A 14742-nucleotide genomic window follows, 5' to 3' on the forward strand; every position below is an offset into this window, starting at 1 on the left:
CGGGTCCTTGGAGAGGGACATCATGCTTGGGAGGGTGGCGGGACAGCACAGGAGGGGAAGACCCTCTATGAGATGGATTGATTCGGTGACTGGGGTAATCAGGATGGGTGTTGTCAGAGGCAGTGCGGGCTGGCGCAGGATAGAGCAGGGTTTAGGGCTGTTGTGCATAGGGTCGCTATGAGTTGAAAGCGACTCAACGGCACATAACAACAACAACAACATAATAAAGTACGCACATAACAATGTATGAAGTTATGAGTAAAACATATGCTATTATCATCCCTGTTATAATTTTTTATATTATTTCATTCAATGTTTCCAAACTTACTCCTTATCAAGCCAATTCTCCCCAAATTCAACTCTTTTCTACTGTATTCACGCAATGCTCAGGAGCTCAAATCAGAACGCAGAGTCAGTCTTAAGCATCATCACTCTGCCCTGTGCATTTCACATATTCAAATGGCATCCAGCTGCTGAGAGCTCCATGATTTTCCCTCTGGAATGTCCTGCCTGGTCCGCCACTGACTATTCCTACTTCAGATAAGTGGTTACCTCTTGTCTGGTAACGTGCCTGCGTCTATTTCCTAGCTGGCTCTCAGCATACTCTCCCCATTCCTCCCTTCCCATGCACACAACCTCCACCTGTGACGCTGCTGGCTGGGCTGGGAACACCTGACATTCCTGTTTCTCTGCATGCACTGTTCCCTGTGTATTTGGGGCTACTCCGGCATTTTCTGTCCTGCCAACTCCTAGTGACCTCAGCTCAGAAATAAATAAAAAAATTAATGGATGATAATTATGAATTACACAGCAGACTAATAGATTTAAGAAAAATTTCATAAAACAGGCATGTAAAAAAACCATAACTTTTGCAAACCAGAAAACCCAGTTTATCTAGAAATTGTCTGAGATTCATGCAGTAAGTCCTTAGTATGTATCATGTACTTTGGGAAAACACAATTATTTCCCCCTCTCCTTTAATTTTCACAGTGCTATTACTGTTAGCCTAAGCATAACTTCGCAATTGTGGAGAAGACACAGCACAGGTGAAGTAATTTGCTCAAGGACACAAAGAAGCTAAGTGACTGTGCTGAAACTAAAATAATGGTCTGATTTCAAAGGTTACGGTCACAGCCACCCTGCTGTTCTAACTCCCATAATCTTCTGTGTGGTTGGCATGCTTACTGTGGCATCTTGGCCTACTCCTGATGTTGGTTAAAAGCCTTACCATCCTAAATTACACAATGGTTTCAGGGGCATGCTCAGATGAGGAGGATGGCACAGGACAGGTCAAGGTTCGCGTCTGTTGTTCACAGAGTCATTATTAGTCATACTCGACACGATGACACCTAACTACAACAGCAGCATCAGGCCATAATGCCAGCTCCGAGATGAAAGAGGCTGAAGAGTTTCCAGTAAGCTGCTGAGAATATCATAAAAGGTGTGCACAACCTAAGCCATAGTATTTTCAGTTGTTTCTCTCGTGTGTGTGTGTGTGTGAGAGAGAAAAGCGGACAATGACTAGAGAAGACAGAAGAATTGGCAAAGAATACTGACTACACCATGAATTATCAAAAGAACAAACAAATCTGTCATAGAAGTCCAAGCAAAGTACACTTTAGAAGCAAGGATAGTGAGACTTCATCTGTTTGAGGCAAATTATTAGGAGGGCTCAGTCCTTGGAAAAAAAGACATCAAACTTGTAAAAGCAGAGGGTCAGCAAAGGAGAGGAAGATGCTGAATGAGATGGAGTAACTCAATAACTGCAAGAATGGGACCAAGAACAGCAGAGACTGTGAAGATGGCAAAGGACCAGGGATTTACTCTCATACTGTTAAGTTGGGGCAGAGACTGTAAAGATGGCAAAGGACAGGGGATTTCTCGTACTTTAAGTTGGGGGCTGACAGCACTTAACAACATGCTTGAGTTTGTCCCTTTTTAAATATTCAAAGCCCACTCTTATTAGGTGCTGTTGACTCTACCAGGACTGAGCAACTTTATGAACAACAAATAGAAATTGCCCTCTCCTGCATCACCTTCATGATCTCAGTCATTCTCAAACCCACTATCATAGTCACTGTGTCGATCCATCTCATTGAGGGTCTTCCTCGCTTCCAATGACCCTCTCACTTTTCCCAGCACTGTCTCCTTCCAAGGACTGACCCCTCCTGACAACATGCCCCGAGTGTATGAGATGACGTCTCACCATCCTGGCCGCTAAGGAGCACCCTGGTTGCACTTCCTCCAGGACAGACTTGTTTGTTCTTTTTGGCAGTCCCCAAGTCTGCTAGAACCTATCAAATACATACACAGACACTGAATTTAGTAACTACAACTTTCAGGAGTTACCGAAATAAATATCCTCTCTCTATCACTATACTTTTCCTGGCACTAAGTCAGGAATATGGACACGAGAAAGGTTAGTCTTTGATCAGGGAGCCTTGCTGGTAGTGAAGTTAAAGTACACAGCTGATAACTGGGGGAAAAAAAGTGAGCTGTTCAAACCCACTGGCCACTGTTTGAGAGAATACTGTAGCAGTCTGCTCTACAGATTTATAAGAAATCCTATGGGGCAGTTCTAATTGACAGCAGTGTATTTAGTTCCTTTGCAGTGTGATCAAGAGTGGTTCCCCATAGTCATCACATATGGAAATCACAAATATCAACAGAAGGGAACTCTGGTGGCCTAGTGGCAAGAAACTGTACTGCAATCCCAGAGGCATACGGTTTGAATCCACCAGACACTCTGCTGGAGAAGGAGGGGCAGTCTCCTCCTGTACCAGTCAGATCTGATTTGACGGTACACACGCACACACACAAATAATATAATAAAAAACAAAAAAAAAACCAAGTATCAGCAGAAAACCCACAGGTATTAAAACAGACACTTGGCTATACAGAACCAATCCTATAGCTATCGTAACACTAAACACATCAGTAAAACAAGTAAAAAATAAAACTTGACAAGATGTGGATTACCAGCACTTAATCACAAGAAAACTGGATCCGTCATGCCCTATGAGGTGAAATAATTTAAAGCAAGACATGAAAATAATGTCTGAGCTCCTCCTATGTATTAGACGCTGAAGTAGATGCTGGGAGACGATAGAAAAATCTCTAAATTGGTAACACAATATGAAGTGGCTTATATGTTTTCCTTCTCTGAAATGTGTGCCTGGAACACACCAATCAACACAAACGTTTCTAGAAACATGACATAAAACTGCTTTCTCCCCAGTCTTCTCATCTATTTCAAAAGATACAGTTAAAAATGATAAAGATGAAGTAACCGTCAACCGTATAAATATCTCCTGATGAATAAAATCTTCTTACCTAACCCTTCAAGTTCTTGAACCACTTCTTTCCAAACAGGCTCAATATGGATACAGCTGAAGCACCAATCAGAGGTGATCTTAATGAGGTAGGGTTTCTTGAAGCTGTCTGGAACCACTTCGTTTACGTAATGTGAAAAGTGCAATAAATACTTCTCATCAATTGAGTCCCGGCGCTCAGAGTTAAAAGAGAAATGAAAAAAGGATTCATCAAAATAAAAATTTTCATGGAAGTGGCGGAAGCGATACTCTCGCTGCTGCTGCTTCTGGTAGCCTTGGTTCTCGCCAGCGTCTCCATAGTGATCATAGTGTGATCTCTTTTCTTCATTGGAAAGAAGCTGTAAGAAAGGATAAAATAATAATAAATCTAAAGGGAAAAAAGATTATCCAAAGGAGTTTTCTATAAATAGCTTAGAAGATATAGAAAGAAATTACACAGGCATGGAATATATCTCTTACATTATAATGCATTCTATAAAATAGGCTGTTCAGTGATTTGGAAGTTGTGCCAACACCGCATTATTTACAGAGGAATGCAGGACAGTCACTGGAACTAAGGAACTTTGCCAAAATGTTGGCACTTGTGCGATGTGGTTGGGTCACCAGTTTCCTAAGAACTGTACCTGGCTCTCTCCTACTCACTGCAGCCGATTGCTGTACAGCCAAGTGCTCTTCCTGCTTCTCCTCCACCGACTCCTGTAGCCTGCACGGCTCAGGCCTAGGCTATTATGTTAAGACCAGGCCAAGCGGGGTAGCTACTTTGGGGAAACGTCCCCCTGGGAAGCTCTGGTAGCAACTTCTCAGTACCTGCCTGAGTTGAGCGCTGGGACCCTTTCTCCAACGGACCCGAGAGCTAGGAACAGACAGATCACGTCTCCAGATCCCAGAATGTGGCAACGTATGTCCACTATACCCCATTCCTGAACTGAGATCTCTGAACTCTATTTATTATAACTTTATACAATCATTGACATATATGAAGTCAGACATTGGTTCAAAAGACATTAAAAGCATATTCATACACGTAAAGATTATTCTCTAGCACTCTAAGCATTCTAACACTATACCAAGAAACTCTTCTCTCAATAAACATCAAAGAAAATCCAAGACCAAAATTAGGAAAAAAAAATGACCAAAAAAAAAAAAAAAAGTGACCAAACAAATAAACCCAACTCAAGTACTTGAGTCATTCAGATAAACCAATCAAAACAAATCAAACAGGTGGCAAGTCAGTCTGGACTCATGGTGACCCTCCCTTGGGTTTCTACAGGAGGAGACTACCTTCTCCCAGCTCAACACGGGCAGTCATTGAGATAGCTGTGCTTATCACAGCATTAGTGATTTTGAATTATCATAACACTAAACACATCAGTAAAACAAAATATAACATGAAACATGATAAAATAGAACATGATGCTGATCACTGGGACTTGATCACAAGAAAACGGGGTCTGTCATATCCTATGAATTGAAACAATTTAAAGCAAGACAATAAAAGCTTTGAAACCCAGAAAGCAGCCACAAAATGGAGTTCTGTGTCTTTTATGCTTAGTTAACTGTTTTACTTAAAAACAACTTTGAAGTCTAACACCCGAGGATCTGCTTTAGATCCTCGAAAGACTGCTGTGTGACTGCTAAAAAGCTCGAGTTAAAATGTATTTGTAACCTTATGCGGCTTTCACAAATACAGAGAAACTGGTTCTTAATTCTTTCAAGCAAGTTTCTAAAAGGCAACAGAGCCATGTCTCAGGGCAATTCTATAATTCCAATTAAAGATTTTAAAATAGGTCAGTCTGTTCAAGAGTAGAATTGTTCAGGCACTTGTTTTGGCACATAATGGATGTGGCCAAAATACGTTTTCTCTGCCATCATTTAGAAACTGGGCCAAGGCATCAGGAAAATATTCTATCTGAGAAGATTTTACAGAACCAACTGCCAATTGCCTAAGGCAGGTAATTTCTTCATTCATTTAATTTTTACAAATTGTGGCTTGGGTGAAGGTTTACAGAGCATTAAGGCAAGCTTTAGAAGAGCTAATGAATGCATTACCAAGTTTGGCACAGTACCTCATAAGCCTTGCTAATTTGAATGAATTTGTCTTCTGCTCCAGGATCTTTATTTTTGTCAGGATGCCTGAAATACAAATAGGCAAACTATGAGAAGAAATAGAATTTTTAAAATACATGGACAATTAACATTCTTATACACAGTTGACTACACTGGTGGTAAACAGAATACCATTTTCTTAGGACAGTTTCTCAAAAACAATTGGAAGAAGCAACTCATTGCTTCACATGGCTATAAATGAAATCTTGAAACAGGCAATTACTTCCCAATGCATTCTAACTAGGCACATTTTCAGGTAACAAGACAGCACTTAGGCATTTCAGAGCAGATGTGGGGCTCTTCACAATGCTTCTGAACACTCTGCAAGCTGGCTCAAGGTTAAAGTCACTTATGCATAAGAATATACATCTTTGCCCAGGAAGCAGCATTTCACCTCAATGTTAGAATGATACTCATGTAGGCATTTGTTCTGACAACTCAAGAATACACAGGAAACAGCTTTCAGGATGCAATATGAATCTGTTTATTAATAGCTATGTTCCACACTGTACCTTGTGGCTGACTTCCACATTAGAACATAACAATTTTCAATATTATTACCCTGTAGGGAAGAATGTCACCATTGCCCCCAGGCCTGATCACTCCTTGAAGAAACCTGATAATGTCTAAGACCACAAGACTGGATCCTGATAAGGCTCTGCACTTGATCACAAAAGCCCACACCCAAGTGAATTAATTAACAGAGTCCTGTCCCAAATTTCTCAAGCAAAATACCACCTTCCCTAGTCCTCCCTAGAACACCCTCTAAAAAAGAAACATCCTTGCCAGCCCTTGAAACAGTGTGACCTTCTCTGTTCAGGAAGTCACTAGGCATCCCTCTTTAGACCATGTAATAAAGGGCTTCCTGGGACCAGCTTCTTTCTATCTTGCTCTCAACTCTTTTTTTCTAACATCCTGGTTATTTCATTTTACATGATTTGCCTTTTTACCTATAAATGTATAATCATATGAATGCCACATATTTTAAGATGTCAGAAAAGTCCAGTTTATATAAATTTCCTTCAACTAATATTAGAATTTGGGAGAAGGATGGGCAATCTCTTCTTATGATTTATTTACTGCCTCAGAAAATGTGCTGGAGGGTCAGCTACGGGTTGATCCTGACTTGACAACAAACAACAAAACAACATGCTTTTATGCAATTAACCATATCCCTCTCACTGTGATATAATAGTTTGTAACCTTCTTTTGTTTATACCAATTTCAGTTTGAGGATTTTGACATCATGGAAAGGGAGAGGGTTTTTTACTTTCTTCGGGGTCCCTAAAATCTAAGCCAGTGATTCAAACTGAATAACTATTCACTCTTTATTTTATGAAAAATAATGTATCACAATGCTCTTTTTCTGGAGAGTAAAATACTAATGACAGATGTATTAGAAAGTTACATCCCGAAAGGATAGACCTCCCTCCCTGAAAGGAGATATGGTAGAAAGGCCACAATGCTCTTTTATTTTTATATAAAAGGTAATATTATTTGCTAAACAAATTATAACCCTCTAATGAAGGTTCTGGACAGAAACAATCCATTGGGAAGCATATGGTTACTAAAAACAGAATCAAATACATGAGCATTTAACAAAAACTTACAATTTTGACCACCACCTTCTTTTAGCCACCACCTTCTTTTAGCAGAAACATGTTAAATTAATTATACCATATATTCTGATTCCTCTAAAAATATACTTCAGAAATATTGACTGCTGAATTTAAACATCATTCCTCTCAACTTAATCCTTGGGGTTTTTTTCTTCTTTTTTTTTTTAATTCTTATGACTATCAGTGGCAGGAAGAAAGTCTCAACTAGGTACAATAAAAGCAGTATGGCTTAAGGAAGGTAAAGGGTGACTCCAAAGCAGGTTTTTGGATGACAAAAAAAAGTGTTTTCAGTATGCAAATTTATAGTTAAATATTGAGAAGACAAAACAATGTAGCAGACAGAACTCTGTAGAGGAAGAAGGGTGGGAAGTGGCATATAAAGAGAATAAACCCAAGACAGAGCCTCCAGAGCTGCTGCTCAGAAACCACAGATCCTAAAATACAGGAAGTTAAGACTGAAGAGCAGAGAGGAAACCACAAGACAGTTTTCAGCTTACAAGGAATACTTCCCTAATTTCAGGATGACATAAAACTGAAAACCTTTAGAAAAGAATAAAGTCAGCTCTGGAGGAAAGTACTGTTCAATGCTGCTTTCTGTTTAACGAAATAATTTCATGAAGTGTGATAAGTATCTTTTAAATTTCAGTGTGAAGAAAATACTGTGCTATCTAGCTCTCTCCAAAGGAGCCAAAGTGAAAAAAGAAAGAGTATCACCATGAAGTATTAGACATAATCATTTACTGTTCAGTTGGACCCCTTTGCATGAACGTTTATAATGCATTTTTCCTGGGGTAGGAATAATTGTTTATTTTGCTAATGTGATACCAAAAGAAAAGTACCTATGATAAAATGTAAGTATTGAGAGAAACAGTTTTCCTAAGGGGAAAAAAGTGATTTCAAATGGTTTTTACCAAGTGAAGACAAAGTAAGTTCTTGAGAAACAGTATTATGGAGCAAATCAAAGTAGAAGAAGGTTACACATTCAAGTCAATGTTAAACCATTTCCTCCTGCTATAGCTCATTCTGAAAACTCAAAGTAGGAAAAACTGTAAGTTGTAACTACTATCACAAGAAACTTGCTGTATTTAAGTGACATACCAATGCTATAACACAATCAAAACAATAAAAAATAGTAAGAGACAGTGCTAATATAAAGCTAAAGTAAAATTTCAACTTTCACTAGATGACACTATTTCTACAGTGATGAATTACTCCTACTGAGAATCTAATTATGGAAGAGATACATGTGACTCATCTAGTGAATATCATAACATCCTTTCAGGTCTAGAAGACAGAAAAGTCAAGGCTGTACATTTTAACAGGCCCTGCATATTCGATTTCTTTTTTTTCACCTTTACTCCCATCCCTTCCCCTACCCCCTCAATTTTTAAATGATAGAGATGAAAATACTAGGGAGATGTACTTTCTTTTTTTAAAAAATACACATTTCTTATCTACCCATCATCTACTTTTTATGTACTTTGCAAAACATTCTTTTGCTCCCCTCACCCTTGCTTTGCATCAAATTCTCATTTCTGTTCTTAAAGTGTTATCAAAGGCTGTCTAAAAGCATGTGCTACTTTATGAATTAACTAGAGATTTATTTATTTTAAACATTAAGAAGCAATAGTTTAAAATAATATATAAAGAAACTTTGGGGTAAAGAGAGCCCATAAAAAGAAGTCAAGCACAATTAGAGACTGGATTTCTAGCTTCCAATTCTGGATTCCTCCCTGTATATAGATGCATGGTCTGTATCTTGTTATTATAGAATAATGGTGCCAGGCAGAAGCATACACAGTCTGCACAGTCATTTGCATGTGGCAGCTCTGCATCTTTATAATCTTCTATCACACGCAGCAACTTCACGCTCAAACACTAAACCCATTCACCCTCACTTCTGCCCAGATAGGCAAGTATTAAAGAGCAAAACCCAAAAAGTCTGATAAACTACCTGCTGGTACAGAAAGTCAGTCAGTTTCTTCATCTATTAAACAAAGACAACTATATGCTCCCTCCTAGAGTAATTATAGTTTAAGTGACAGAAAAACCATAGGACCTGGAGCCTTGCATGCAGTAGGTACGCAATGACCATGGCTCTCTGTCTAAGCCTTTCTTGGTTATGACTGGTTTATTACTTGTGTTCTTTCCAACCTTTCCTCCTCTCTCTGCCCCCACCCCTTCAATTATATAATCCAGTACTTCTCCTCCTTTTCCATGATCAAAGCACTGGTGGAAGAAAATGATAGATAGCATTTGTCAAAGGTAGCCTTAATGCTATCCTAGACACGAACGCTTGTATATTCTGTATCATACACTTTATGGGTATATTTATTATTTTTGAATTATTTTTAAAAGTAATATACTCAGTCCTGAATTCTGTTTTAAAATTATGGACAAAACATTCTCACTCTAAGAATTTTTAAAAGCTTCAAAGTGAAAAACTTGTAAAACAGGACTGGATAATGTTCCCTTCAGTAACCGCAATCATTTTGAAAGGCATTACGAACAACATATCTGGGGAGGGGTAGCTTATTCAATGTTAAAATTTGTTTTTTTTTAAAAAAAATTAAAGCTATCATCCTACTTTAATATTTAAAATATCTAAGGCAATTCTTTAAGTCTACAAATTTTAAAAAGGAGATTCCTTATGACAGAGGTGTGATCTTGATCTCATTATTTAAAATGAGCAATTAACATAAAAGTTGGTTGTCCCATATAAGGTATCTTAGGTAGATATACTTAGGTATATATACTTAGAGAACACAAAGACAGACAAACAAAAGCTAACTATAATTTACAGTTTCATTTCCCTGCTAAAACTGCTTAGCTTACATTCAACTGCTATTTCTTCTTTTCACCTACCATTCCCGGGCGAGCTTCTTATAAGCCTTTTTAATATCAGCCTGACTGGCTGTTCGGCTGACCCCTAGGACTCTGTACGGGTCAAAATCCAACGCAGACAGAATTTGCAGGATGAGAACCAGAACTATCAAGAATTGCCAGGAAAGGCCCAACTTTTTCACTTCCATTTCTCTTCCTTTCCAGAGCTGAAATGATTGAAGAGGCAGTAAGTTTCAGTGACACAGAGGTGGACAGTATTATTTTTTTTAGCTACACAGGATATATGGATGAAACACAAAACAAGCAAAAGGTATTTTGCAGGTAAAGTGTCAAGTTCTCTGATCATCTCTCTGGAATCAACAGCTACTATTATTTCTGAATTTCCCAAATAAGAACTATTGTAGATGAAAAGAAGAAAATAAGAACAGCAACTCTCTAGAATCCTTGCATTAGAATAATTTCTAATTAGAAATGATGAAAAAGAAATGAGATAAAGAAATAAAAAGCAAATGTGAAAAAACAGGAATAGAAAAATTAAGGTGACTATTTCAAATACACTATTTCATTTACTCTAACAAGAAAGCTTAAACTTTTAAGAATATTTCACTTGAACATGTGCTAAATAAATTCACACAATCATAGGATTCACCCTTCAATCACAAAATGCAGGAGCTATGGTAATCTTAGGCATGGAGTACAAATATGAAATACTCTGAAAAAAACTTTACAATTAGAATCAGTATGCCTCAATTCCATTCTTTCTCAACATGTCCACTGAGATAACAAAGGAACATAAGATAACGAGGAGGGGGCATCATGCTTGGAAAAGTGGAGTTCAGAGAGGGGAAGACTGTCAGAGACAGAATGACAGATGACTGTTAACAGTGGGCTCCAGTGTGTCAGGGAAGGCAAGGATGGTACAGATAGGGAAGGGTTCAGATCCACTGTTCATAGGGTCACTGTGAATTGTAGTTGACTCGAGGGCTCCTAACTCTTTAATTATTAGCAATAATATCATTACAATTGAAGACCTCACATGAGAAATAAGGTAGTGAGGAAAAATACAGCTTTTCATGTAAAACCAGAATGGCTGAGATTGTTTAAATAATATGTTGTGCAGTCACAACCTAATTTATGCTCCACCGTGGGTAAATGTAGTGACTGAATTTAATTCACTGAAGGTTTTGGAAATAATTCTGTATGATTAATGAATAAGACTGTGGTGATATTTCTCAGACATTTACACTCCAGGATTATAATCTTTGTGGCATTATGCAATGATCCCCCTGCCCCACAAGAGCCCTTATGTATCCTATTTATAAATCACTAGAGTTTTATGGTTTACAATTAACGTAACATTATTCAAAAGAGAAAGAGACCACTGGAAGGCTAGTTAGTGGTTAAGGAGTTGCACTGCCAACCCAAAGGCAAGTGGTTGGAATCTCCTAGCTACTTCGCAGGACAAAGATGGGTAATCTCCTCCCATGTGATTGATTTACAACCTCTGGAAACTCATTGGACGGACGGGTCGTCTATGAGCCGGTCCTGACTCCACAGCAATGGCTATTTAGTTCTAATTCATGAGGAACAAAGCCGCAAAAGGATTTGTCTAGTGGAAGTCTAATGCTGCCTAGGAATTCTTACAAAGCGAGTCGTCTGAGGCTCAATGTTTAGTTCTACATGCATGCTAAATATAATCCTAAAACAAAGTACTCTCTTCCTGGGTAAAGCAACCCTTTCTGTCACACAGTGATTTTTGGATCAGTACAGAGTAAGCACTAAAAAAAAAAAAGGGAAAGATGTGTAGGACCTGGATCTTGAAATCAGACTACAGTTGGAATCTAACCTCAACCACTTACTTAAATAAGTTACTTAAACTTGCTAAGCATCAATGTACTTTACGGGGACAAACACTACTACCTTGAAGTATCGTCGCGGGGTTTAAATGTGTGTAAAAGATTTACTGTGCGCGGTCAACAGTTGACAAGTGGTACTTATTATTTCAGCCATGAGTATACAATCAGCCTCATTCAACTGAGTTGGCCGCTTCCTCTCGAGCGCCCAAGGGTGGGGGGTTTGTGAAGTTTTTTTGCTGACAGTCTCTGGTCCCACTGTGACGGCCACAGGGCAGGAAACAACCCGCCCAACAGGTAGGCTGCCCGCCCTCGGGGCTGCACCCGTTCAACTAGACAGGAGCTCCCACAACACGCTACAGGTCTGAGCCTCGCCTCGAGCTTCTGTTGGAGGCTGCAACCCTCCAAGGAGTGGACCCTTCCCCGCCATCCTCCTAGGGCCCGGGGCCTGGCTCTATCAGGTCCCAGTTTTCTCCCGGCCCAGCTGAAACCAGGGGCGAGAAGGAACTGACGAAAGATTCCCCGCGCCTACCCGGCTCCGCAGCCTTCGCGGCTCCACGAGACACGCAAGGAAGGAGTTACCGGGAAAGGGCACCGGCCAAACCGGCTGCAGCGTCCGTGTTCCAGTCAGTCCGCCTGGCAGGGAGACTCCCGTCCACAACAGCGCTCGCTCCGGCTTGGGGAGGGGAAGGAGGAGGAGGTGGAGGCGGAGGTGAACGCGAGTGGTCAGGTGACCCTTAAAGTACCAGCGCACGGAAGGTGCAACTGAATCGATTCAGGGTTGCGAGTTTGCGAAGACTTTTGACCCTTGTCCCCTGCCGTCTGCGCGTGGGCTTGGCGTCGTTGCCATGGGGACGATGCGCGTTCTTTGGCTGGCTCCAAAAGCGATGGTCGTGACCAAAGAGGCCAAAACGTGCCTCCTAGCGAGGCGTAGTCGCGATGCATGATGGGACGCCATAAAGACCTCCTGGATCCTGGGAGGGGTTTCCACGCCTACCAGGAGCTGGCCCTCGTTTGGCAACAGTTGCTAGGATTGGGAAGCAATCTCTGGTCCCTGCTCTCTTTAACCCTATTCATAGAACCCTAGAGCGTCAGAGTTGGAAGGGACCTTAGGGATCCTTTCAAGCCTGACTCCTCTGTATACTGATGGGGAGACTGAGGCTCAGAGAAGGACGTGGACGTGCCCAAGGTCACAAGGTCATTCAGTGGAGGGGAGTTGAAACCTCGAGTCCTAATTCTATACACCATAGTGAGCACCACCCTAGAATGTGCCAGGTCCTGCGATAAAGGAAAATGTGTGTGCGCGCGCGTGCGCGCAATGTCCAAGGGAGGGTACAGATGAATGAGGCAAACTTTGAGTCAATGAAATAGGTCTCTCGGGAATATAGAGGGACACCCTTTCATATTCCCTGACCCTTTGCCCTCACCACTATACTATTTCTTTGCACTTGTAAAGCACTACCTTTCCCCCCCCCCTTTGTATTTTTTGTCATTTGTCTCCCCCCACTGGAGTATGTGAGCTTTTAAGGGCAAGAGGTTTTGTTTGTTTTCTTCACTTCCACATTGTCTGGTGTCTGCATAACCTTAGTACAAACATGCTTTCACTAAATATTTGTTGAATAAATGAGGCTGAAGTTTTGCTGCTCATGGAGATTACATTCTGAGGTAGAATCTGGATAGTGTGGGTTATGAAATCAGTTTGGGGTTGAATCCTGCTTACCTCTATGTGATCTTCAGTAATGAATTCACGTCTCTGAACACTGCGGTGTATATATCTGCAAAAATGGGAGAAAAGAATACTTCCTTGGCTTGATTGATTGAGTGATTGTTGTTATGTGCTGTTGAGTCGCCTGTGATGTATAGTGACCCTGTGTACAGCAGTTCTGAACTCTTCCCAGTTCTGAGACAGCCTCACTAATTCTGACACACCAACCCCCATTGCTCCCATTACTGTACCAATTCCTCTCATCCGGGGTCTTCCTCTCTTGCACTGTCCCTCCACCCTTTGGAGCACAATGTCGTTCTCCAAAGACCTTTCTCTCCTGGCCATGTAGTGAGGGACATTTGATATGATTTATGTAAAGTAACTAGCCCAGTAACCGGGACATAGAAATTATGCACATGAAAATATTTTCAAATGAAAAAATGTAGTAACTTTTCTTGAAAATTTTCAATAAGTCATACAAACCATAGGCAGTAAGGGGACGAAATTTCTGTATTTTCTTCTTTTTCGAAGTCGCCAGAGTGGAATACTAGGGAGTGTGAGGATGGTACAGAATTGCGCAGGGATTGTTATATGCAAGGCCGCTATTTCATGGCACCTGTTAACAGAGGGCGTGACATGTATAGAGGTGGCTTTAAAGTGAGCTTTGTTGGTCTGTAGGGACCCAAGGTGCACTCCTCTTTGCTATTTGAATCACCACCTGCTCCACATGAGAAAAATGGGCAGTTTTCCTCGGTGAGATTTGTTGGTGAGGACGTGAGTGTTTGGGATGACAAACGGGCTAGAGTGGAGATATCTAGAAACCCAGTAGGAACGAGACTCGTAATTTTAATTGGATGAGGGAGGGAACGATGCTTGAGAGGGGGAGTTGAATATGGTTAAACCACTGATCCAGACATGGCTGTCCTTTACACTAGCAATGTGCTTCCCAACTCCTGAGAAGGAAAGCTGAGAAAAAAGAGAGAGCTGGGGCGTGGAGGCGGGTCCTGGGGCTTGGAGGCGGGCATTGGGGCGTGGAGGTGGGTCTTGGGGCGTGGAGGCGGGCCCTGAGGCGTGGAGGCGGGCGTTGGGCCGTGGAGGCGGGTCTTGAGGCGTGGAGGCGGGCCCTGAGGCGTGGAGGCGGGCGTGGAGCCGTGGAGGCGGGTCTCGGGGTGTGGAGGCGGGTCCTGGGTGGTGGAGGCGGACATTGGGGCGTGGAGGTGGGTCTTGGGGCGTGGAGGCGGGCATTGGGGCGTGGAGGCGGGCATTGGGGCGTGGAGGCGGGC

At 41.2% G+C, this 14742-nt stretch overlaps 1 protein-coding gene across 1 annotated transcript in view; it reads right to left on the minus strand.

Moving 5' to 3' along the window:
- The window catches only part of DNAJC16 (DnaJ (Hsp40) homolog, subfamily C, member 16), a 60913-nt gene extending 48420 nt beyond the window's left edge, over positions 1-12493 (minus strand). Inside the window, exons 1-4 of the mRNA XM_006883626.1 lie at positions 12337-12493; positions 9923-10107; positions 5399-5465; positions 3334-3670 (exon numbers count right to left, since the gene is read on the minus strand). Of these exons, the coding sequence (XP_006883688.1) occupies positions 3334-3670; positions 5399-5465; positions 9923-10089 (571 nt within the window). The 5' untranslated portion in view covers positions 10090-10107; positions 12337-12493. The remainder of the gene's footprint in view (positions 1-3333; positions 3671-5398; positions 5466-9922; positions 10108-12336) is intronic.
- Positions 12494-14742: the final 2249 nt, after the last annotated feature.

Source organism: Elephantulus edwardii, unplaced genomic scaffold, assembly GCF_000299155.1.
Source record: "Elephantulus edwardii isolate Elephantulus edwardi_28Jun2011 unplaced genomic scaffold, EleEdw1.0 scaffold00028, whole genome shotgun sequence".
NCBI classification, from domain to species: domain Eukaryota; kingdom Metazoa; phylum Chordata; class Mammalia; order Macroscelidea; family Macroscelididae; genus Elephantulus; species Elephantulus edwardii.